Source organism: Budorcas taxicolor, chromosome 3 (genome assembly GCF_023091745.1).
Source record: "Budorcas taxicolor isolate Tak-1 chromosome 3, Takin1.1, whole genome shotgun sequence".
NCBI classification, from domain to species: Eukaryota; Metazoa; Chordata; class Mammalia; order Artiodactyla; family Bovidae; genus Budorcas; species Budorcas taxicolor.
The window spans coordinates 10041036-10066913 of NC_068912.1; the positions used below are offsets into that span (position 1 = coordinate 10041036).

Sequence of the window (25878 nt, forward strand, 5' to 3'; positions counted from 1 at the left end):
TTGTGTGGGGCAGTCTCTTTTAATGAAACTCACTATTTATATATTTACATACACACACATATACACACACACACACACACAGAAAAAAAAGGAAACAAAAATAGATATGACAGCATAATAAAAATTACAACCAAGTACTGTGGGCTGGAGGTGGGATGCCCCCCCCGGCAGCACACCCCCTTGATGTGCCATCTAAGGGCCTGGAGACGGGACAGCTGGAGGGAGACAGAAGGCTCAGCCCACAGATGGCCCTGTCCTCCTGAGGGCTTCCTTGTCATTTGTTCCTGGCATTCAACCCTTCATGTCCTTCCTGGTCAGGAAGGGAGAGGCGGGAGCAGGGAGCATGGGGAGGCACAAGACAGGAAGGAGAGAGAAAACGGACGCTGAAGAAGGGGAAGTTAGGGCAGGCAGCTCTAAACCACCATGGGGCAGGAGTCAGGCAGGAGCAGGAAGCTTCTATTTGTCATCCCAGGATCAGGCAGGGGCAAGGAAGAAGGAACGGGGACGAGCAGACAGGAAGGGGGAGATGCGGGCGGTGGGTGACTCGATTATCTCTCACTGTCTCTTTCGGGCAGTTCCGCTTTATGTCAATGTCAAGTCTGAGCCAGGCCCAGAGAGGTTCCATGACAAACTAGTGGTTTATGTCCCAGTGGGACAGATGATCTAGGAAGCACACTGCAGAGCTGGCAGGAAAAGCTGGGGTCCTCTTCAGTAAGACACAGATCCTGGTTCCCGGGGAGTGATGAAAAGGACGTCGGCTTTGGCATTGATGCAGTAGGTGACGATGAGAGAGAAGACGAGGATGCCGAAGCCCACTATCAGGGTGATAAACTGCAGGAGGGCGTGGGCAGGGAAGGAGAGAGGTGTTCTCAGAGCTCCGGGCAGCTGTGGTGACTGCTCGGGGCGGGGAGGCAGGGCTGGCTCTAAGCACCAAGTACTGAACAATCACAGGCAACATCTCCCCAGTCTGGGGACTCAGTCTCCCCATTTGGGAAGAGGAGTAAAATACCTCTGTCCTTGCTTTTGCATTTTTTACTTAAATTTTAAGCATCCTGAAGGTAGGGCCATGACTTTGATTCTCTGGTGGCCAATAACGTGATTGTGACCGGTGCTCAATAAGCATTAGAGTGACGTTCTAGCTCTGTAGGTGGGTGTGCTGGGCGGGAGTGGAGCTGGGGAAGGGCTCCATACTGTCTCCTTGGGTCTCCATGGGTGCACACGGCCAGGAAGAACACATCAGCAAACTGTCCGTGAGGACCAGCTTCCTAATGGCGCATGCTGGCTGACCAGGGACAGGTGTGCAGCAGGTTTTGGGGGCAAATGAGAGCTAGCAGGGGTAAGAGACAAGAGGCAATAGAGAGAGGTCAAAGAGACCTCTGCCACCCACCCTCCCTATCTCACCTCCAGCTCTTTGCTGGCTATCAGAAATATCCGGGCACGGATGTCTTTCCAGCGGCTCTCGGTCCACGTCGAGTATTCGGTAGAGCCCCACTGCTCCAGTTCAAAGGCAGGGGACAAGGCCCTGGCCAGGCGTACCGTGGAACGCACACACCGGGGGAGCCGGTCCGTCTCATTGGCGTTCAAAGGGCCCTGAACCCAGGTGTACTCGTACAGCTGCACGGGACACAGGTCACAGCAAGGGGCTGATGCAGACCTCTCTCACCCGCTCCCTTTACCGTGTGGTTAGTCCGTTTTGACCCAGGGTGCTGCCTCTTCAGCACTCCAGTTCAATGGGCTGCATCCCTCCACCTCTCCACCCCAATCCCTTGGGTCCAACCAAGCCTAGGAGATCCAGCAACCGTCCCAGCGGAAGGAGGGGTGGAGGGGGCCCTGGGGTCCCCTCTGATGTCCACTACCACTCACATCCTTGTTTTCAGTGGGGACTTGACTCGGGTTCTGGCACTGCTCTCGGGTAAGGTCTAGCACCTTGCCGGTCAAGTTAGCCAAGGCATACTGTACAACGTAAGTGGCGTTGGTGGGGCTGGAGACAGCGATGTAATGCTGAAGAGGCCCGTCACCTGGGCAGAGACCACACGGAAAGGGGGGGATTCAGTGGGTGGGAGGGGGCGGGGGGTGGGAGGCGCAGATGGGCAGGGCCAGAGAGAGCCCAAGATTGGCAGCAGCCAGAGAAGAGAAAGTCAAGAGAAGAGAATCCAACAAATTTCAGGAGGAGGAAAGGAAAACGGGGGACAAGAAAATAGAAAAAACAAAGAAGTAAAGATTAAGTCAAAATGATGACTTTTTCTGTATCCCTTCCCTTGGTTAAGGACTCCACCCCACACCAGGTACTCACCCAGGTAGGACCTGAGGTCCGGCCTGAGGATAGACTGGAACCATGAGTTATTGGCTCTAACCAGGAACCCATAGAGCAGGCGGGTAACCTAGGATGGGGATATGGGGGAGACTTGGAGCCCAAGCCAAGTTTTATTAGTGGAGATTTCAGTCATGGGGTAGGAACCAGATTGGCCAGACACTGGGATAGGGAAAATGGTGGCTGGTGACAAGACACAGATGAGGCCCGCTGGGGGAACACCCAGGGCATCAGTGGTCCTCACCCACACACCCAGGCCTGCTAGATGCCAAGGTGTGGGAGACTAGGCGGGGACCAGGAGGAAGGACGCGGTAGCCCACCGTGTGCCAGGGAAGCGGCTCAGCCGTGTCCAACTCTGCGATCCCATGGACTGTAGCCCACCAGGCTCCTCCATCCATGGAATTTTCCAGGCAAGAGTACTGGAGTGGGTTGCCATTTCCTTCTCCAGGGGATCTTCCCAACCCAGAGGTCCTGCATTGCAGGGAGACACCTTACCGTCTGAGCCACCAGGGCAGACAGACAGAAAGGAACCGGGGCTCACTTGCTCCTACCGTGTGGGGGTCAGCCTGTATGGTGTCCCTGAAGCTGGCTCCTCCCGCGAGCTGGTAGAGTGCGCGTGCCAGCACCGTGGCCACACCTGCCAGAGCCTGCGGGAGGAGCAGAGGGGCTGAGTGGCCCAGATTCCGTGACCCCCAATACTGACACGTAAGCCTCGTGCACTGTGGCCCCCATGCGCCCCCCAGCCCGGGTGCTACCTTGGCGGTGTCTGTCACGAAGTTCAGGTCCTCTTCGGGGCTCTGCCCTGCAGGGTAGGTCACATTGATGCTCTCAGCAGTGTCATAAATGCTTTGGTAATAGCTGCCAGGAAAGCCGGAATGAGCCTGGCTGCACTCAGCCAGGGCCCGGCCCTTTCCTCCCTCCACTGTCCCTTCTGTAGGAACTCGGGGTCTCATTTTTCCTCATCTGAGGATGAGGGGAGAGAGAAGATCAGGATTTCATACTGAAGAAGGAGCAGAGGCTGGGGAGGTAGGAATGCAGGTGGGAGTGCTTGAATACAAAGCCTTGTGTGACTGACAAGACAGAAGAGGCAAATGAGACCAAAATGCAGAATCTGTGCCTTCCTGGGAGATCCTAAAACATAAGCAACACTTCTGTGTCGTTTGGGTCAGAGATACAGGAGGGTGGCTGAGAGAACCCTACCACACATTATCAGAGCAATCGTATGACTGTTTCCACGCACATTCATATTGAAGGTGGCTGGGAGCAGAGGGTGACGAGCAGGCCTGTCCACAGACATGTAACATTACACAGGGTTAAACCACCTCAGTACCCCTTGGAGCCCCAAGGAAGCAGATCTCAGAAGAGAAGGAAGGAGGAGAGAGCTCCCAGCCTCTACCATCACTGAATAGCCTGCCCCACAAGGAATCAAGTCGATCACATGGTCAAGTCCAGCGTGTGCTCAAATGATGGATCACCTCTCACCACACAGTAGTACAGAAGATAGGTCTGGAGAAGAAAGCTGATCTTACGTACTGGAACTGTCACCACCCCAAATAAATGAGAAGGTGCTACTGGGCAGAGGCTGGAGAACCAGAGCTTATGCATTTTGACTCAGAAGCTCACTTGGGGGCTTCCCTGGTGGCTCAGTGGTGAAGCACCTGCCTGCCAGTGCAGGAGATGCCGACTCGATCCCTGGGCCAGGAAGACACCACATACCACGCACCAACTCTGAGACTGTGCCCTGGAGCCCAAGGGCCCCAACTACCGAGACCAGGCAGCACAGCTACTCGGGCCCTCGAGCCCGTGCTCCACAACACACTGAAAGGCCCACGCGCGCAACCAGAGTGGTCCCCACGCACCACAGCTAGAGGAAAGCCTGCACAGCGACAAAGACCCAGTACCACCAAAAAAAAGAAAAGTTGAACAAAAAAAAAGAAACTCACTTGGCCTGTTGGAAGAAGGGAAGGGAGGCTGGGGGCCTAGCAGTCCAGCCTGAGTAAAGTCCCACTGCCCTTGGCATCGAGTTAGGGGCAGTTTAGGGGTGTCAGGACTGGCAGAAAAGTGACTAGCATGGCCTTGCCCCAATCTCTGCAGCCCCCTCGGCTGCAGGAACATTTTTACACCCACACTGAACCACATGCAGTTACCACACAGTAAGAACATGTGACACTTCAGGGTGAGTACCGTCTGTGTCCCCCGCGGGCCAGCCCCGGGCAGGGACAGCTCCATGTCCTCCGGCCACGGGCTCCCCATCACCACTGTACTGTGCATTTCTAACGATGCCCTCTGCTGGCAGCCCTGGGGAACTCGGGCCCCTGGAGAGCGTGGAGAGGTGGAACGGGTTAGGAGTACCGAGCTACGAAGGGACTCAGCTGAGGACTGTTTTCTAAAATGAACATCTAGTCCAACGAGAGGATCGTGTGAGATGAGAACAGGACACTGAGCAAAGAGCACAGATTGACCTGCGGTTCTGGAGAGGGTGGCATGGGGATAGGAGCGAGCAGGGGTTCCTCTCGACACAGGGACTCGGTTCCTCTGCGGACCTCAAACTGCAGAACAGACTCTCTTCAGGAATGTCAAGGAGGCGGGCTGGGCAACTCTTACAGGTTATGGAAGGAATCAGAGTGGTCAGCAAGAACAACGCCAGAGACGTTTCGTGCCCGAAGAAATCGCTGCAGAGAAGACGGTGGCAGAGGCTGGGACTGATTCAGTCTCCTGAGGACGACAGTGGGGACAGCAGCACCGCTCTGCTCCAGGGTGCTCAGGAGCGCCTCCACCTGGGAGAGGAGGGGCATGAGCTGACGGAGGCTGCGAGGGGAGGAAGCAGGAGGCCCCTCAGACCTGCAATGCTCCCCAACTTTCAAAGCAGCCCTAAATCTGCCTGGAGGCTGCGAGGGAGGAAGCAGGAGCCCCCTCAGACCTGCAACGCTCCCCAACTTTCAAAGCAGCCCTAAACCCACCTGGATCTAAATCCTGCAAGCCTTTTGGTATCAAGCCTCTCTGGATTTTCCTGCAGCATCTACTATCCTGTTTAAATCACCACACAAAGAAGGAAGAGATCTGTGGTTTTTTTTTTTTTTCTTTTCCATATTTATAGGCAAACCCAACTGTCCTCAGGACATTGTCTTAGCCGATGTGTTACTTATTATTTACTGTGCAGAACTGGAGGAGCAAAAAAATAATACAAAACAGTGCTGAGTGCCATACCAGTAGTCCACTCTAGGCTGTAAGAGGCACGGGGGGTATTGAAGCTGGGCTGGCAGGAAGAGGACCTCAGGGACAAAACAGACCTATAGCTGTACTTTGAGGGAGGGAGGGTCTTGAACAAGAAGTGAGAAAAGTGGAAAACAGTTTGGGTAGGGAGTTTGACACAGCCAGGAATGGGGCAGGGTAAGCAGGACAGCTGGGTCCCTGGGGTAGCAGAGAAGAAAGGAGACACCCACACCCTGTCCTAAGTGGGCAGTGATAGTTCGCTAGGTACCGAATGATCAGAGAACTACCCATCCCAGGGAATAGTGACAAGAGCTGAGCTCATGGTTTTCCCGGGGAACTGGAACAGGTGGGGAGTTCACCCTTTAGTCAACACCCAACCTAAGGTCCTGTCTCACACGCCCTGGAGGCTGGTGGGGCAAGCCCATATTTTGAGCTGCTGAAACAGGAAGTGAGGGGGAGAGATGCTCAGGTTACCTGGTTTAGTACAGTTTCATTTTTCTGAGACATGGGGTCTGTGTGCATCCAAAGCTCTAGTGAGTTTCTTAAGGCCACCTGGAGGTAAGATGAAGGAGCAACGTTTATAGTTAAGTTTCCCCTTCTGGCCCATACCAGGAAGAAAGGAGTGGGAGCAGAAGTCAAGGGAAGGGGCAGCAGCACCTTCAGTGAGGACGAGGGAGTAGCTGAGGGAAAGCTTTGAGGAGGAAAGGAAGAGCAGGGAGGAGACGTGCCACACACCTGTCCCAGCTCCACAAATGAGTCGATGTTCTCTAGCTGCACAGGAAAACTGCCCTTCTCCATGTCGTAGACCATTCTCGAGCTGCCAATGTAGTCAAAAGTTTCCTGAGGGGCACAGACAGGTGGGAAAGGGAACAGAGATCCCATAGCATGAGGGCAGCCTCAGTGACCTGGGGCCAGATCCTCAGAGCTCTAGGCACAAAGGCTACTACTGTCCGCACTCTCAGCTGCCGGCCAGCCGAGTCACACGACCCTGCCCTCCTCCCTACCCTGCCTCCCAGCTGCAGCGAGGCCTCACATGTGTGTGTCTCAGGACTTCTTAAGCCCAGACATGGGGAGGGCAACAGTGGCAGAGGCCCAAGGCGGACACCAGCTGTTATGTGCCTGCTTCTTGCTTCTCCCCTCATCTCCACCCACTCAGCCACAGATGCTGGTTCCCCTACTCCGTGGCCAGGCTGTGGCGGCAGTAGGGAGAGGCGGGAGCCTCAGGGCTCCTGGGTCCACAGAATAAAATAGACTCCGTCAGTGGGGGAGTGAGGGAGTTGGCAGTTTAGCAATTCTGGGTCAGGGTGCAAATGTTTCCTGTGATGAGGGAGCCTGAAGGGGAGACTTTCCAGAAGCTGAATAACAACTAGACCAAGTGCTGAGATCTTCCCCAAACCACAGCCCTTCTCACCTTTACTACCTGCTTCTTCCCGCCATCCCACCCCAGCGAAAGAGCCCTCACCCCTTGGAAGAAGACAAACATGACGTTGCGGGGCAGGGTGGCCACGTCAGGTGCCTTCTGCAGGGCTTCAGCTGCAGCCAGCTGCGTGACGAAGGAGGCGACGGCGCTTTCAGCCCCTGGGGCCACGTTCCAGAAAAAAGAACGGCTGTCCAGCTGGGCGCAGCAGACAAGGCAGAGGGGGTACACTTTGAAAATGGAAATTCGAGCCAGACCCTAGTCCCCCTTCCCCTGCTCTGGCCAAGAAAACATCCATATCCTGGGGCAATGGCTAGATGCCCACAGTCCAGAGCCTGCTCCGTCTGAGGCTCCCCACGGTAGCAACTTAGACGCCTGATAACCCCGTCCTTTCTGTGCCAGTCCTGCCCACCCCAATCGGGCCAACACTCACTCGGGTGGCAGCCACCACAACCCTGTCATCGGGCTCCAGCGTCCTAGATGTATTTATAGGCTTCAGCATGCTCCACACGTTGAAGTCGGACAGGGGGTCACAGACGACTTCTGAACAGGACACAGTAAGGGAGAAGGCGGCTGCGGAGGCGGCCTCTGACCAGGGCCCCGCGGACTCTGCGAGTCACTTCCCTGGCTCCGTTCTTCCACGTCACTTTCTCTGCCGCTGGAGACAACCTACCTTGATTTGCGTGGAACCATTCCGGTTCTTCCGCCCGGTGCTCCCTGCTCTGCCCAGCGCCCCCTGCTCGGCCCACCCCACCCGGCCCCTACAGCGGTCTCAGCCACGCCCGCTGGCCGCCCCTTTGGCCCACCCCAAGCAGCCAGCTCACCCCGACGTGCCCCACCTGGGCTGATGGTGAATGAGCTCTGGATGAGGTTGCGTCGCATGCAGGTGACGGTGCTGACGACTGCGTGCATGTGTGAGAAGAGCTGCATGGCGCACAGCGGGAAGGCCGGCGCCGAGCCGTTTGGACTCAGGTTGTGATCTCGGTAGCACTACAAGGGGAGGAGGACCCTGGTGAGGCTGGAGCTGTAGTGTCCCTCCCATACCCCCAAAAGGAGGAGGGCCCGGCTCCATCCTTCAGCCGCTCCCACATCTGTCCCTGAGCTACAGGACTGTGCCCTGTCTGGTACAACCACAGGGGCTATAAGGTCAAAGAGAACAAGTCACCAAGGGTCACAGACTCAACGACTTAGCTGGGGCTGATGAAATTACCCTATACCAAATGGCCTGGCTCAATATGGAGCTTTGGTCACTGTTTCTCGTATGATTTGCTGTAAAGAGCACCAAACTGGGAGATGAAAAAGCAAATTCAAGACAGCCTGGACATCAACTCACCATGAAACTTTTGCACAAACCTCTTAACTGCTCTGTGTATCAAAATTAGAGAACATTAGCTTAGAATTAGAGAACACTAGAGCTAAAAAGAACTTCAGAAATTACTAAACTGAATCTCTCAATTCCTAGTCCAATGCTCTCTTACCATACAAAGTGTTCTTAATCATGGCTCTACAGCTTATCTCATATTAAATATTCTTTATGTTTTGTTCTAGTCTAAAAGCCTTTAATGTTATACTTTAAGGCAGAAGAGAAATAGGAGAGGGGAATATGAAAAAAATAAACCTCTTGGCTCTTCTTCGGGCAACGGCCTTTCAGAGGGTAGACTAGTACAATGAGGCTCCCTCCAAACAGCAGGAGAGCCTAACAAATAATTCTAAGTAAGAAGTGCTAAGAGCTGACGGAGTCATTACCTGCTTAATAACATTAGTTTCATTTTCATCCTCAAGAAGAAAGATGGGGAAACTGAAATCTTCATAAGCCAAGCCGTCGCCCACCTTGTTCCACTGAAAGGCTTTGCAGTGAGCAAACTGTGACCCGTAAGAGTCAGAGTAAATACCTGAAAGGGAGGACAGGAGATAGGATGTTGGGACACCAAGCACTTAGAAACCAGGTAAGGGAGGAGGGCTAGGATATCACAGGGTTGGGACTAAGAGTTCCAAAGGAGGGAGTGACTCAAAAAGAAGTAAGCATCAACTTCTCATCACCTACAGTAAAACAGACACTGGCATCAGGGACCCCTAGGCTAGCCAGTTGGGGATCTGAACACGTGACAGAAAGGGAGAGTGGAAGGTAAACAGAGGATGGGGGAGCAGGAGACAGAAGAGATGAGTGGCAAAGACAAAGAAATCTTCTGTTTGGGAGGTAGCTGCTCACAGTATACACAAACACGTACTCCTTCATAACCTCCACCCCCCAGAGAACGAAGCAACGATGAGCTCTGGGTGACAGCAGTCTGCCCTGACCCACAGGGGCTTACCAAACCCATCATTGGGACATTGCACACTGGGAGAGAAGCCTGAGGCAGGACTGGGCTTGGCTAAAGACACTGCAAGACCAGCAATTCGGCCGGATCTCCCCTTCAGCTTCTCCATCACATCCCTGGAATGGGGCGACAATGCCATGAACGAAGGCAGGGAGATTATCAGGCAGCCTGACATCCTGCCCTCTAGGGTGGAAACAAATGCAGAATTAGGGGCATCACCACTGCTGACTCATTTCTTGTCTTTCAGCTTCTGCATGAAAACTATGACCTAATCTGAGCTCAAGGCTTCATCTCATCTACCATATCTCTGTACATCCCTTTCCTTCCTGGGGTCCTTAGGCACCTAGAGTTCTACTTACAAGGTCACTGGGACTCCTTTTGATGGCACATCTTTTGCTCTGAGTACCAACCCACCCCCTGCCTGGCAGGACCAGGGCAGCTTGCACTCACAAGCTGGAAGACTGTTCACTGACTCTCCCCTTGTCTGGATGCATTTGCCCAGCAGGAACACCGAGTTCTTACCTGGTAAAGAGTGTGCCCTCTAGCAGAACCACGTAAGGGGGGTTAGGGCCATCAGTCAACACCCACTGCAGGTCCTCTTTCTTCTCTACTACGTGGATAACCCCTGTGTCCCCACTAATGGAAGCTGCCAGGATAGAATGAGTTAAATTAAAGCATCTACAGCTAACAGTTCTGACTTTGCCTCACTGATTCTGCAGATTATTCACCACCACCACCACCCCCTGCCCCCCACTTCCAAAATGTCACAAGACGCTGGGTTAATGCAGCCAACTCTAGAGTGAAACTGAAGGGCAGAACTGCCCTGGTTCCATCTGATTACTAGGAAGAAATGGAGGACAAAAGAGCTCAGAAGTCTTATTACAGGCCTTGCTTGTTAAATGTCAGAAAGGCTCTGTGATCTTCGTTTTCTTGTCCTCTTCCCTCAACCTCACTAAGGCTTACATATGAGATTCTGTAGCAGTAGACACCAAAGTTTTTTAATATGTGTTTTCTCCAGGAAACGGCAGGCTCTAGATGTCAAGCCTGGAGTTCCAGCACTAAATCTTCCTTTGTGCAGACTTCCGTGCCCTCATAGCCTCCATGGATCTCCATTCCTTTGCCCTATTTGGGTAAGACTTCACTTGCTTTTGGTCAGTTTCGGGTAAGGTTAAATCAAGAGGTTCAAGGAGATCTGTAGAACAGAACTTCCCAAATGATGGTCCTCAAAGAGATCAGATGTGCTGATATTAAAGTCCTCTCATTTCTGGGGACCAAGCATCTCCAAAGACCTTAGGCTGTTCACCCCAGGCCAGGAACAGACACATATATTACTCCAGGATGCTTTACGGATAACTTGAAAGTATCTCATACCATAGGGAAAGAGTTAAAGAAAAGGAACGCAAAGAAAGCTATAGATTACCCCTTTTGAGCACTTTTAAAAGGGTCCGATAGAAACAGCATCAGAAACAGAAAATCAAACCCAGGTCTTTTACTCCAAATTTAAGAGGGTGTAGCTTGCTCAGGATGCACAGATATGCAGTAAGATTTAGAAATAAGTAGGCTGAAAAGGAAACAAGATCCTAATGAGGAAGTGGCCAGAGACCAGCCCCGCCCCTCTCGCCTCTCTGTATTGGCTCCAGGCTTTAGCTCCACAGGCTACTGCTTTGCTTCCCACAGGGCTGCTCTAAGGACATGTAGCCGAAGGACTCAATGCCAGAGTTGATACTGTAGAGCTCAGCTTCAGGAGGATGGGAGCCTAGCTTTTTGCACTAAAGTGGAGTTCCAGCAAGACCAGCAATACAGTCCGATCTCAGTCCACACTGGACCTGACTCCCCTCTCCTCACAAGACTAGTTTAAGAACGAGGTCCAACAAAAATTTTACTTGGAGCTGTTTGGAACCAGCTAACCCACTCCCAGTACTTGCTGTAACAAGGACATGGATAATTAACACAGAATATAGCCAAGGGATGGGTGGGTAGAAGAACAGTAATTGCCACCTTAAGCAAGTTCTTCACTTCCAGTGTCTAGTTTTCTCCAACCAAATGAGAAGGTTTCAGACAATTATAAAGTACTGCTGAGATGGCACTTAGCATCACCAATAAACATCTATTAAAGGTGATCTGACTTTCAGCTTTGTGCACTTATATTCCAACCATTTTTACAGGAATGAACAGACTCAGAGGGAACCAATTTGATGAAGAAGCCAAGATCTGACTTTAAAGTTTCCTGCATCCCTGCCAAAAACTACATTCTACCAAAGCTACTATCCAACAAACAAAATCTGAAGACAACAGGTTAAGTAGCAAGGAACTGGAGAATTCGGCCTTTTGATTACAACTTTTTTCCCCTCGTAGTTTTATAACCATAACATGCTGACATGGGACACATTTATAAAACATACAGACAAATTTAAATGCTTTATTATTTCCTCTTGCAACTATTTGGCTTTCTCAATGTCTTCTTCTTCAAAGGGTTCACTGCCTTAAAGAAGCTCATTTTGGTTCCAAAAAGCGCATTCAGAGTGCAGATGATGACTGGACTTCATAGAATATGAGGCTTTTTCTCCTAAGAAAGAGTATAGCTTTCTACCTAACTTACTGGGTGGGTAAGAGTCCTAGATTAGAACTTAGGCCACAAGTCCGAGCTTCATCACTGGCCAGCAGGACAATCTTAGAGGCTACTCACTTCTCTTACTCTCTGCTTCATATTGGTAAGATGGAGGGTAATAACAGGGGGGCTACTTCATGAGGTGGTGATGGTTAAATGAGATGCACACATAAGAAGTTTAGCATGCAGTATTTCCTCAGTGTTTGTTCTTATTGATTACCTCGCCTGGCTGGACAAATGGTTCTTTACCACCTACTACCCTCATCGCCTAGTTTGTGTTGAGGTTCCCCACAAGACTTAAATCATTACACCCAGGGGACAGACTGAAATGTCAACAGCCACGAACACAGTTCCCAATCTCAACTCACACTGGCAGCCAATCTGATGTGTAGCATTAAGCAGACGGACACAGGGAGCTGTTTTATTTAAGGGGATGTAGATCTTCCTCTCCACTGAGTTTCCTTCGCACAAACCTGATCAGAAGGTAAAAAAATGTAAGAAGAAATTGGAAGACATTGGTGATAGCCTCTGTCAGACCACAACTAGGTTGAATGGTTTTGGGTATGTCATACTTTCCAAAATGGGACTGATGTCTACCCTTCTCACCTCCTGGGAACATTATTGGAACAAATAAATGCACTCAGCTATGTACCACAGAGGGTTGCTACAAATCATAAAGCAACTGACATTGAAGCTTAAAGAGAAAACACTTGATTCATCAAAACAAAGGCATTTAACATTAGATGTACCTGCTTCTGGTTGCATACTCAACCACACTTCCACACTTTTTCCACTCTGTATATACATCACTAATTAGTTAATAAACTGGTGCCAGTCTAAGAATATAGATTACAACAACAACAAAAGTCTCCCTGAGACATTTTTCCAGGAATCTGAACAGAACTGGGAGAAAACTTATGCCATATACCCTGCCAGTTAATCTAATATCAGTAAGTGATTTGTGTGTGCCCACAGTGTGGGGCAGCTAGCTTTCCCTTTGTTGTTGTTGTTTAGTCACTATCACTAAGTCCAGTGCCACTCTTCTGTGACCCCATGGACTGTAGTCCCCCAGGCTCCTCTGTCCATGGGATTTCCTAGGCAAGAATACTGGAGTGGGTTGCCATTTCCTTCCCCAGGGGATCTTTACCGACCCAGGGATCTAATCAGCGTCTCCTGCATTAGCAGGCGGATTCATTATCACTGAGCCAACAGGGAAGCCCAGTTTCTCCTTTGGAGGTCTTTAACACAAACAATCTCAATTTGGGGGAAGGTATCATCATGTTTATAAACAAGCATGTTTGCATCTTAGGGCCTCATATACCAGAAAGTAAATGCGTGTAGGCAAACACCTGTGCACAGTATAAATGCCTAAAGTTCCTTGAGTCATCATTTCACAGCATAAACAGTTAAAAGAACTCTTACCTTAGTCTCACTTTATTAATGGGACAAACCGAGGTGAAGCACAGGGACGCGTGTTTACGGTGGAATCAACCGAGAAAGAAATAAGGCATCTACCTTCCTTAGCGCCGCAATGCACCCACAGGCGCTTTCATCTTAAAAGTCTAAACGCATTGGAAAGAAAGCTGAACTCTTAACACTTGTCCTTTCTGGTTTTGAATGGGGTGGCTGGGCCGTGGGGGAAACGAGGTATCCGGACAAAGTGGGAGAGAGTTGAGCTGGAAGTTCAAGAAGAGGCCTGGAAGAGGAAATCGGGAGACTTGACCTGCCGCGGGGGAGAAGGGACCCTCAAGTCCAGGCAAAGGGGGAACTTCTGTTGTAGGAACGAAAAAAAGAGGATTTACAGGGTGGGGGGACGGAGGGGCTGCTGGGACCAGATGGGAGACGGCAGCGCTCGCGGCTGGGCAGATCCGGAGGGTTCTCCTTACAGACTGGAGCTCACGGGCAGGGGAGGCCTCACCTGCCAGTAGGACGCAGAAAGACAGAAGGCGAAGAAGACTCCTACTTCCCGCGTCGGCCACAGAGCCGCCCCCAGCGGTGGCCATCTTGCCTCTCAGCTGAGCGGAAGCCTCAATTCCCACCTTCTCCGGCAGTGGCCTCTCTAGGCGAACCCTGGCTCCGTCTCTATGGCCCGGAGCTCCTGGGGCCGGAAGTTCGTATCCGCGGAACTTCCGGGAATCGGGGCGGAGGGACGCTGACGTGGAGGCAACCGAAGGGCGGCAGGGAGTGTCAGACTCGGATTAACAACTCGGAGCCTGAAGGATGCTAACCAAATTTGAGACCAAGAGTGCGCGGGTCAAAGGTAATGGAGATTAAAAGAGGGGGCGCGGAGGCTGGATGTCAGGGGCAGCCCTGTCACTGGGGAAGAGAGAGGGAAGATTTAACGGGCTGAATTGGGCCCACCGTACGAACCTAGAGGAACCTGAGACAGAGGGAGGCTTTTAGGCCTGGCGGCTATTCACCTGCAGTCCTGTCGCCTTTGGTTTGCCCTTGGGATTTGGTTTAACTGTAGTGGTTAACGCACCGCAGGAGGTTCGTTTGGCTCGCCCCGTTTCTTTCTCCTCGCCTCTCCTGGGTCCTGTGCTGCTACTTTTATTCTGATCCCAAAGCTCTATACAGTCAGCAAAAACAAGACCGGGAGCTGACTGTGGTTCAGATCATGAACTCTTTATTGCCAAATTCAGACTTAAATTGAAGAAAGTAGGGAAAACAACTAAACCATTCAGGTATGACCTAAATCAAATCCCTTATGATTATACAGTGGAAGTGAGAAATAGATTTAAGAGCCTAGATCTGATAGATAGAGTGCGTGATGAACTGTGGACGGAGGTTCGTGACATTGTACAGGAGACAGGGATTAAGATCATCCCCATGGAAAAGAAGTGCAAAAAAGCAAAATGACTATCTGGGGAGGCCTTACAGATAGCTGTGAAAAGAAGAGAAGCAAAAAGCAAAGGAGAAAAGGAAAGCTATAAGTATCTGAATGCAGAGTTCCAAAGAATAGCAAGGAGAGATAAGAAAGCCTTCCTCAGCGATCAATGCAAAGAAGTAGAGGAAAAGAACAGAATGGGAAAGACTAGAGATCTCTTCAAGAAAATTAGAGATACCAAGAGAACATTTCATGGAAAGATAGGCTCGATAAAGGACAGAAATGGTATAGACCTAACAGAAGCAGAAGATATTAAGAAGAGGTGGCAAGAATACACAGAACTGTACAAAAAAGATCTTCATGACCCAGATAATCACGATGGTGTGATCACTCACCTAGAGCCAGACATCCTGGAATGTGAAGTCAAGTGGGCCTTAGAAAGCATCATTATGAACAAAGCTAGTGGAGGTGATGGAATTCCAGCTGAGCTATTTCAACTCCTGAAAGATGATGCTGTGAAAGTACTACACTCAATATGCCAGCAAACAGAAAACTCAGCAGTGGCCACAGGACTGGAAAAGGTCAGTTTTCATTCCAATCCCAAAGAAAGGCAATGCCAAAGAATGCTCAAACTACCGCACAGTTGCACTCATCTCACACGCTAGTAAAGTAATGCTCAAAATTCTCCAAGCCAGGCTTCAGCAATACGTGAACCGAGAACTTCCAGACGTTCAAGCTGGTTTTAGAAAAGGCAGAGGAACCAGAGATCAAATGGCCAACATCCGCTGGATCATGGAGAAAGGAAGAGAGTTCCAGAAAAGCATCTATTTCTGCTTTATTGACTATGCCAAAGCCTTTGACTGTGTGGATCACAAGAAACTGTGGAAAATTCTGAGCGATGGGAATACCAGACCGCCTGACCTGCCTCTTGAGAAATCTGTATGCAGGTCAGGAAGCAGCAGTTAGAACTGGACATGGAACAACAGACTGGTTCCAAATAGGAAAAGGAGTACATCATGGCTGTATATTGTCACCCTGCTTATTTAACTTCTATGCAGAATACATCATGAGAAACGCAGGGCTGGAAGAAGCACAAACTGAAATCAAGATTGCCAGGAGAAATATCAATAAGCTCAGATATGCAGATGACACCACCCTTATGGCAGAAAGTGAAGAAGAACTCAAAAGCCTCTTGATGAAAGTGAAAGAGGAGAGTGAAAACGTTGGCTTAAAGCTCAACATTCAGAAAACGAAGATCATGGCATCTGGTGCCATCACTTCATGGGAAATAGATGGGGAAACAGTGGAAACTGTCAGACTTTATTTTGGGGGGCTCCAAAATCACTGCAGATGGTGACTGCAGCCATGAAATTAAAAGACGCTTACTCCTTGGAAGAAAAGTTATCACCAACCTAGATAGCATATTCAAAAGCAGAGACATTGCTTTGTCAACAAAGGTCCATCTAGTCAAGGCTGTGGTTTTTCCAGTAGTCGTGTATGGATGTGAGAGTTGGACTGTGAAGAAAGCTGAGCACCGAAGAACTGATGCTTTTGAACTGTGGTGTTGGAGAAGACTCTTGAGCAACTGAACTGAATTGGATTTGAATTTCAGATAAAAAGTAACATTTTAGTATTTTTGGTTGTTTATCAGAAATTCAAATTTAATTGGACATCTTTTATTTTTATTTCCTGAGTATGACAGCTCTAAAACTTGTGCGTCACTGAATGTAGGTGGATTGCAAACTGCTATTGCAGTAGGAGTCTCTTAGAATGTTAGAATGGCAGAGTCAGAGATTTGGGGGAAAGATTTGTACCTTGACTATTTACTAATATAAATTTTTTTTTAAAAAAGATGCAGTATAGCAAAGTGGTTAGAAACTCGCTATATGCAGTCATATGGGCTTACTTTGGAATTCGGAAACATTCAGTAATGAACTCGGAGAAGGCAATGGCAACCCACTGCAGTACTCTTGCCTGAAAAATCACATGGACGAAGGAGCCTGATAGGCTGCAGTCCATGGGGTCACTGGTAGTCGGACACAACTGAGCAACTTTACTTTCACTTTTCACATTCATGCATTGGAGAAGGAAATGGCAGCCCACTCCAGTGTTCCTGCCTGGAGAATCCCAGGGACGGGGGAGCCTGGTGGGCTGCCGCCTATGGGATTGCACAGAGTTGGACACGACTGAAGCGACTTAGCAGCAGCAGCAACAGTAATGAACTGCAGGACTTTGGGCAACTTAACATTTCTAAATCTTATTTCCTTATTTGTAATGCATGAATAATTAACATTCTTTTTTAAAGAGAATTAAAATGAGAAAGTATATAAAAGATGACTGGGGTAGACTCAGTAGCTCAAAAACTGGAGCCATTATTAATGTAAGAATAAATTTTGAGACGTTTCTATGTCTCTTGGGAATCTTGATCATAAAGAAGAGTGCCATTAAGAATTCCTGGACGGTTGAAATGTGTCTTTATAATCCTTCAGCTTTCTCTTCTGCTCCTAATTTCCTTATCAGGCATAGGGGAGAAAATTGGCCAGGGAGGGGATATCTAGATATTTGAGAGTTAATATCTATTAATGAATGTTCCTGTATATAATGGGAATGAGAGTGGGGAATGAGCAACCTAATGGAAAACGGACAGCTTACAAGAAGAAATAAAAGTGTTAAATAAATAAATGAAAATACTCTTTCCCTCACTAGTAATGAAAGAAGTGGTGTTAAAGTACTAAAACAAAACAACAAATAACTGATAACATCCCATTCTCAGTACCTTCAGAAACTTGGTGAGACTGTATATTGATACAGTCTTTTTGCAGTTAAATAGTATCTACCAAAATGTTAAATGCACATACCCCTGTTCCTGAACAAATCTCATTTCTAGTCTTTAGTGTAAATCAGTAATAATACAAACAGACTGGATTATGTGTGGAAACATTTTCATTGGATCATCTTTTCTGGTAGATAAAAGGGGAAAAAACTTATATGCCCATTAGTAGAATAGTTTAAAAAGTGGTGTATTTGTACATTGCAGTCATTAAAAAAAGGGGGCTAAGTCTAGATGTACTTAAAATGTTATGAGATACATTGAAGTTGAAGTGAAGTGACGTCGCTCAGTCGTGTCCAACTCTTTGCGACCCCATAGACTGTAGTCTATCAGGCTCCTCCATCCGTAGGATTTTCCAGGCAAGAGTGCTGGAGTGGATTGCCATTTCCTTCTCCAGGGGATCTTCCCAACCCAGGAATCGAACCCAGGTCTCCCACATTGCAGGCAGACACGTTACCATCTGAGCCACCAGGGAAGCCCCATGAGATACATTATATGAGATGCATTATATGTAGTTAAGTGAAAACAAGTTTGTAGAATATTATAATGTTATCTCCATTTTCATAAAACAATATGGATTGCATTAAAAACCTGAAAGTATAGTCTCCAAACTTCTGTGGACTCCCATTTCCAGTGATAATGGAGTAACAGAGACAAAGTTTATCTTCCCACCTTAAATATCTGCACAACTGAACAAAACATGTGAAACAAAGGTTTTCAGGCTTTGGAAAACAGGCAGTGCAGGAGAGTGATTCTTTCTTGTTCAGTCACTCAGTCATGTCCCAACTCTTTTGTGACCCAAATGGACTGTAGCTCACCAGACTCCTTTGTCTGTGGAATTTTCCAGGTAAGAATACTGGAATGGGTTGCCATTTCTTACTCCATGGGAATGACTCTTGAGAAAAGGGAAATAAACAAGATGAGTCCGGCTTCCCTCGTGGCTCAGTAGTAAAGAATGCCTGCCAATGCAGAAGACACGGGTTCAATCCCTAGTCTGGGAAGATCCCACATGCCACAAAACAGCTAAGCCTGTGAGGCTTAACAGCTGTTGAGCCTGTGCTCTAGGACTTGGGAGCCTCAACTGCTGAGCCCATGTGCCTCGGTACTGAAGCTCGCGTGCCCAAGAGCCTGTGCTCCACAAGAGAAGTCACTGCAATGAAGTGTAGCCCTTGCTAACCACAACTCGAGAAGAACCTGCACAGCAGAAAAAGACCCAGCACAGCCATAAATAAATAAGTACAATTACTTAAAAAAAAATCAAGATGAGTCCTATGATTGTGTTAGCTTGTTACCTGGAGAGAGTTTCCAGGCTGAAGTACAGGGATGGGGAGAAGAGCCCTGTGGTCTCACTGAGAAGACAAGAGTTTAGAGTTTGGGGAAGCTGAGATAGCTAGAATTTGCTGGACAAAATACTAGAGAAGGAAGAACTGCACAGAGGAACTTGAAGTTCTGCAGGGGATCCTGTCAGGCCTTTGTCCGAGTACTAACGCATGTGAGGAAATAAACCAGGGCCTGGGAAAGAACCACTGGAGAGGAGAAGACAGAACTATCCGTGGAGCTCACATAGAGCTGGGAGTAATTTGTGTTCCCACTGGCCAGTATAGACCTCCTAATGCTATAGGGCATCATATAGAGATCTCAAATGGGTATTGCTTTAACAGTAATGCCACATTAGGTCTAGGCTAAAGGCTGCTGTGGACCCATCCAAAACTTAAAAAGCAAGCCTCAAAAGGATCAACTAATTCCAAGTAACTGCATTCTAAACCAGAGCCCAGCAGTATTTAAGGAAATATAACAAAAAATCCAACACATGATACCATATAAGTCACAATGTGTGGCATCCAGTGAATGAATATATAAACCCAGTTTTTACCTAGCTGTCCCATTTTCTTATCACAGTTGGCAGGAGGTGACATTGTGGGGCTTGCTTTGCTCATTGGATCATTGTCTTTTTTTTTTTCTAAATCCAGGACTCAGCTTTCACCCCAAAAGACCCTGGATCCTGACCAGTTTACACAATGGGGTCATCCAGTTATGGGACTATCGGATGTGTACCCTCATTGACAAGTTTGATGAACATGATGGTAAGATAACAGTTTCTAGGAAGAGGCTAAAAGAAATATAAGTATTGTCTTCTGGAGCAGTTTAACCTTTCTTTAGGATTAAAGAACATGGGAGGGATAGAACTGGAAAATTCTGAATAAGAATCACCTTGGAGACTTGGAGCATAACTCTCTTTTTAACATGTATTGCCTGCTTTCTTCCCTAGGTCCAGTACGAGGCATTGACTTCCATAAGCAGCAGCCACTGTTTGTCTCTGGAGGAGATGATTATAAGATTAAGGTATAGTGGGTCTGTCATGACTGAGAGTAAAGGACAGGCGATGTGAAGTTTGGGAATCACAGAAGGGACTGAAAAGCCAGATGTCTCATTCATATAGAGCTCACGCTTTTTATCCAGAGCACTTATCCAGTGAACATTTATTGAATGTTTACTGTGTTGCAGATGCTGGTTTTTATTTTTAGAATTCAAAAGTAAATAAGAAATGGTCTCTGTTCTCAAGGAGCTTTTGTTCTAATGGAGGAGTTAAATATTCACCCTAATAATAGAGTGTACAGATTAGTGAATATACCATAGATAAACAAAGTGAAATGGGTAAGGACAATCTAGGTACAAGAACAAAAAGCATGACATAGCTGGATACATTTGAGAAACTATAATTAGTTTTGGATAAAATCTGGAAGAAAGGTGAGAGGAGCAGAAGATGAGCAGGGCCGGATTATGGAGTATCTCTCTGTAGTACTTAGAAGTTTGGATGTTATCAAACAAATAACAAGGAACCATTAAAGGAGTTTAAATAGAGGAGTGATACTAGATTCACGTTTATGTATTTATTTATTTAGCTGTGCTGGGTCTTCGTTGCTGTGCAAGCTTTTCTCTGGTTGCGTGAGTCGGGGCTACTCTCTACTTGCTACGTGCAGGCTCTTCATTGTGGTTTCTTCTCTTGCTGTGGGGCACAGGCTCTAGAGTGCACGGGCTCAGGAGCTGAGCGTGTGCACAGGTGTAGTTCCTCCATGGCATGTGGGATCTTCCCGGACCAGAAATCAGATCTGTGTCTCCTGTATTGGCAGGCCGTTTCTCACCACTGAGTCACCAGGGAAGCCCCCAGGTTCACACTTCTTTTAAAAAAAACAGGTTACTTAAATGGCAATATAGAGAGAAGATTGGATGACTTGGGCAAGACTGGAGGCAGATACTAGTTAGGAGACCATTGCAAAAGTCCACGTGGAAAAGGGGCAGAGCATGAGCTTTGGCAGTAACATTAAAAATGCAGAGGAGATGATGCATCCAACCACACCAGAGAAACTTACTTCATGGAAAAAATAATCTTTTTCAAAAGCTGCCTTAGAAAGCTATAAATTATACAGTAGGACTTACATGACAGGCATGAGGAGTGACAGCTGCCTGTAGAGAAAATGTGCGTTAGAATGATAGGGAGGACAGCTCCCTTCCTAGATTTTAGGTACTGATCCTGGGGGCAGGCAGTAGAAGCTTGGACCACCTGATGGGCCGCAGAAGCTTCTCAGGCTGTCCCTCCCTGGTCATATTTCTAGTAAAGTGATGACCATAGAGTATTAAGAATGGTTAACTTGGGTTCTTCATGATCTGTTTAAGACAAACACTGAGTGACATTTAAGAAAACATTTTTTTCCCAAAGTCATTAGTACTTTTGAAAATGAATTATCTTTCATTTACTTGCAGTGTTCAGATCAGTAGAGCAAATCAGTAGAGACAGTTGATTAATGGTTGTCTGGAGGTTGAGGGGATTGGGAGAAAATGAGGAATGACTCCTAATGGGTATAGTTTTCATTTGGTGGTAATGAAATGTTCTAAAATTGATTGTGCCAATGGTTAAATAACTATGTATTAAGAACTACTGAATTCTAGAATGGGTGAATTATATGGGATTTGAATTATATCTGAAAGATGTTATTAAATAAAGGAATTATCTAATTGATGGCTATGTAGTGCTGTCATGCTGGGATTTATATTTCTCTGATGAAAGTAGGATCATCTTGAAAAGTCATGTTTGTGGACTATCATATTTTTTGCTATACCAGGTAAAGGTAGCATTAGTATAATCCTGATTTACAAACAGTAAGACAGGAATCACAAATGGCCCGGGTCTAAAAACCCTACAGGTCTTTCAGAATTCATAGTCCTGGAACTTGATAGAGGCCTATAAAGGAATCAAGATGATTTGAAGCAAGAAATAATGAAAGTTCAAAAAACTGAACTCTATATAAGGGAGAAAAAGGTAGTTACATGATAGTGTTTATGGTGTGATCTAATTTTTGGGTGAAAGTCAAACTCCACTGTATACATGTGTATTTATTTATAGATGACTCATGAAGGTGAGGATATTCTAATATTTTCACTTTTCTTGTTATTTATCTTTTCTCATTTCTGCCGCACATCCCTTTTGTGCACCTACTAAGTGTTAACTGCTACATTAGATGCTGGAGGAGTAGTGTTGAGCATGATGGACAAGGACCCTGCCTTTAGGGAGCTTACATTCTTGTTTGGAAATGCTGGATTTGGGGTTATTCAGATTTGTTACAGGAAATGGCTTACTTGTGATTTATGAAAGAAAACAGTTTTTAAGTAAAAATAGGAAAAAATAGTAATAGCCTGGCCTGGATAGATTATAAACAAGCATTAAATTTTAAAGAAGGAAAAAAAGCATCTGACTTCTTTTTATACTTTTGGGAGTTTTTCTGGATGGGAAGTGTGAGCTATCGTACCTTTATGGTCTTGGTTTCAGCATCTTTCTCAATTGTGTCCATTGATGCCTGATGCTTGGTAGCTGTGTTAACTTCTTATCTAAATATGATATTTTTCTGCTTAGGTCAGCCTATCTGAGCAATGTTGTATTTTCCATAGTGTTGAGTTAAAGTATATTTGCATGATAGATGAGTACAGACCATGAATGTATCGGCATCATTTGCCACTAAGCCTAACAAAAGATGATGCTATATGTTATATTATTGTTACCTTTGAAGTCATATCTGTCCTCCTTTTTTTACCCACAATTAAGGTGATAGGTAAGCACCAAGTAAGGGGTCTGTTTTCAAGCTAAGAACACAATTATTCAGGAGAAGAGTTTCAAGCTGAGCCTTAGATAAACATTTTGTCTTATTAAATAGACATGATTTCTTCCCAGAAAAAAAGAAAAACCTTTCTATCATTTTATCTTTTAGGTTTCCCTAGCCTTGCTTTTTCTTCTCCCCACACGTGTGTAGCCGACTTACATTTTCATTCATAGTCTTTTCCCCTCCAACCTTAAACAAGATTCCCTGTCAAGATTCCTACCTATTTAAAGATGCCAAAAACTAAATCCCAGTTTGTTTATTGAGAAGCTTGGGCCTTATAGAGGCTCACAACTTAATGTCCTTATTCCTTTAGTTGAATTTTTCTCTTTGCAGGTATGGAATTACAAGCTTCGGCGCTGTCTCTTCACATTGCTTGGGCACTTAGACTACATCCGCACTACGTTTTTTCATCATGTAAGTAACTGTTGTGGCTCTGGTTTGGAGCACTCTTCAGTTTCCCTGTAGGAATCTTCTCCATGCTCCTGAAGAATGCTTTTGATAACAGAATCACGTTATTGATTCTTCTAGGATCTATGGAGTGTTGGCCTCTCTGCCTTGTTTCCTTGTGTAAGAGGAAGCACTCGGGGTTATATTTGAATTTAATTGGATTCAGTGGCCTTTATGAGGAAGGCATTGATTCTCTGTTGGGAAAAGTAGAGATTTTATTTTAAATTTGCTGAACTGGCAAACAGAAGTTTACAGGCTAATCACATGTATGGTGTTACTAAGTAGGTGTTTCTTGGAGGAATGTCAAGATAAGATGCCATTTTGATGCTAACTAATGTTTTGACTGGCATTCCAGTTGAGCTATTTCAAATCCTGAAAGATGATGCTGTGAAAGTGCTGCACTCAGTATGCCAGCAAACTTAGAAAACTCAGCATTGGCCACAGGACTGGAAAAGGTCAGTTTTCATTCCAATTCCAAAGAAAGGCAATGCCAAAGAATGCTCAGACTACTGCACAGTTGCACTCATCTCACACGCTAGTAAAGTAATGCTCAAAATTCTCCAAGCCAGGCTTCAGCAATAGGTGAACCATGAACTTGCAGATGTTCAAGTTGGTTTTAGAAAAGGAAGAGGAACCAGAGATCAAATTGCCAACATCTGCTGGATCATCGAAAAAGCAAGAGAATACCAGGAAAACATCTATTTCTACTTTATTGACTATGCCAAAGCCTTTGACTGTGTGGATCACTATAAACTGTGGAAAATTCTGAAAGAGATGGGAATACCAGTCCACCTGACCTGCCTCTTGAGAAACCTCTATGCAGGTCAGGAAGCAGCAGTTAGAACTGGACATGGAACAACAGACTGGTTCCAAATAGGAAAAGGAGTACGTCATGGCTGTATATTGTCACCCTGCTTATTTAACTTCTATGCAGAGTACATCATGAGAAATGCTGGGCTAGAAAAAACACAAGCTGGGAGAAATATCAGTAACCTCAGATTTGCAGATGATACCACCCTTATGGCAGAAAGTGAAGAGGAACTCAAAAGCCTCTTGATGAAAGTGAAAGAGGAGAGTGAAAAAGTTGGCTTAAAGCTCAACATTCAGAAAACGAAGATCATGGCATCTGGTGCCATCACTTCATGGGAAATAGATGGGAAACAGTGGAAACAGTGTCAGACTTTATTTTTTGGAGCTCCAAAATCACTGCAGATGGTGACTGCAGCCATGAAATTAAAAGACACTTATTCCTTGGAAGGAAAGTTATGATCAACCTAGATAGCGTATTCAAAAGCAGAGACATTGCTTTGTCAGCAGAGGTCCATCTGGTCAAGGCTATGGTTTTTCCAATAGTCATGTATGGGTGTGAGAGTTGGACTGTGAAGAAAGCTGAGCGCCGAAGAATTGATGCTTTTGAAGTGTGGTGTTGGAGAAGACTCTTGAGAGTCCCTTGGACTGCAAGGAGATCCAACCAGTCCATTCTGAAGGAGATCAGCCCTGGGTGTTCTTTGGAAGGAGTGATGCTAAAGCTGAAACTCCAGTACTTTGGCCACCTCATGCGAAGAGTTGACTCATTGGAAAAAACTCTGATGCCGGGAGGGATTGGGGGCAGGAGGAAAAGGGGACGACAGAGGATGAGATGGCTGGATGACATCACTAACTCAATGGACGTGAGTCTGAGTAAACTTTGGGAGTTAGTGATGGACAAGGAGGCCTGGCGTGCCGCGATTCATGGGGTCGCAAAGAGTCAGACACGACTGAGTGACTGAACTGAACTGAACTGACTGAATGTTTTGAAGCATTGACAATCGTGTGCTTTTATCCTAGGATTTTAGGGTCTGGTAGAGGCTGTTCCCTTAGCCAAGCTTACTACCTTTTTTGATTTGTTAGGTTTCATAGTAGACAGATACTGAGTTAAAGATTAAGACTCCCAGCCTCTTGATCTCATCCCATCCTGACTGGATTTTTCTATAATTATTAATATATGCTATTAGAATTAACTTGTACTATTCCTGGCTCTTAGTAAACTTAAGTTCTTGAATTAAGTAAGAAAGCGTATATCAAAATAAACAGTAAACTTCAGGCTAATTACACTGTATCTCCTTTTTTAAAATTAAAAAGAATTAGGGTAGAATAGGAGAAGATGAATGTGAAAATTATAGCTGAAATAGTTGAGAATGATAACCATTCAATAGGCAGCCTATTCAGAAGGAACTGTTTGTCATTGCCACGAAGGGCTCGCTAAAGACTCTTGCCCAGAACAAGTTACCATTCAGCTGGCAACTTACGAACAGCTTATTTTCTCTTATTTTTTTCAGTTTAGTAAGTGTGTGTGTACCTTGTGCTCATTAAGTTCTTCGTTAAACACTGGAGAGACAACTGTGACTAAGAAATACTTCCTTCTCTTAAAAAGTTTAAAGACTGTAAAAGGGATGAATTGCTTTTACATGTTACTTTGTGCTTTCTTTTCTGAGACTCTGGAATTTTTTGAGACTGGATGGTCTGGCAGGGACAAGTCAGACTTTAAAACAATATTCCAGTCTTAGAGTTAAATAGAGATCGTTTCACAGGATCTTGATTTATAAGATTAACTGTTTATAAATATAAATCACATATACATAAGCATATATGCAAAAGTAAATGTAAATATTATACTATTTGTCCCTGAGAATCTATCATGGTCTTGCTTCCACTCTTAAGCCTTATAGTTGAAAGTACTGAAGTTGGGAAGAGCTGGTAGCATGGTGAGGAGAA

General features: G+C 46.5%; 2 protein-coding genes across 2 annotated transcripts in view; one reads left to right on the forward strand and one right to left on the reverse strand.

Moving 5' to 3' along the window:
• On the reverse strand, window positions 1–13899 carry NCSTN (nicastrin). Its single transcript, XM_052636775.1, has 17 exons — window positions 13786–13899; window positions 12236–12340; window positions 9782–9905; window positions 9254–9375; window positions 8688–8833; window positions 7781–7931; window positions 7375–7484; window positions 6987–7139; window positions 6260–6364; window positions 5999–6076; window positions 4916–5088; window positions 3067–3169; window positions 2863–2958; window positions 2294–2381; window positions 1864–2018; window positions 1402–1614; window positions 1–831 (listed from the first exon to the last, which is right to left on the reverse strand). Exons 1-17 carry the CDS (start codon window positions 13868–13870, stop codon window positions 709–711), a joined length of 2130 nt encoding a protein of 709 aa, XP_052492735.1. The 5' UTR covers window positions 13871–13899; the 3' UTR covers window positions 1–708.
• Window positions 13900–14000: 101 nt separating this feature from the next.
• Window positions 14001–25878, forward strand: part of COPA (COPI coat complex subunit alpha) — a 45085-nt gene continuing 33207 nt past the window's right edge. Inside the window, exons 1-4 of the mRNA XM_052638183.1 lie at window positions 14001–14127; window positions 19495–19608; window positions 19794–19867; window positions 23011–23091. Coding sequence (XP_052494143.1) covers window positions 14088–14127; window positions 19495–19608; window positions 19794–19867; window positions 23011–23091 — 309 coding nt within the window. The 5' untranslated portion in view covers window positions 14001–14087. The remainder of the gene's footprint in view (window positions 14128–19494; window positions 19609–19793; window positions 19868–23010; window positions 23092–25878) is intronic.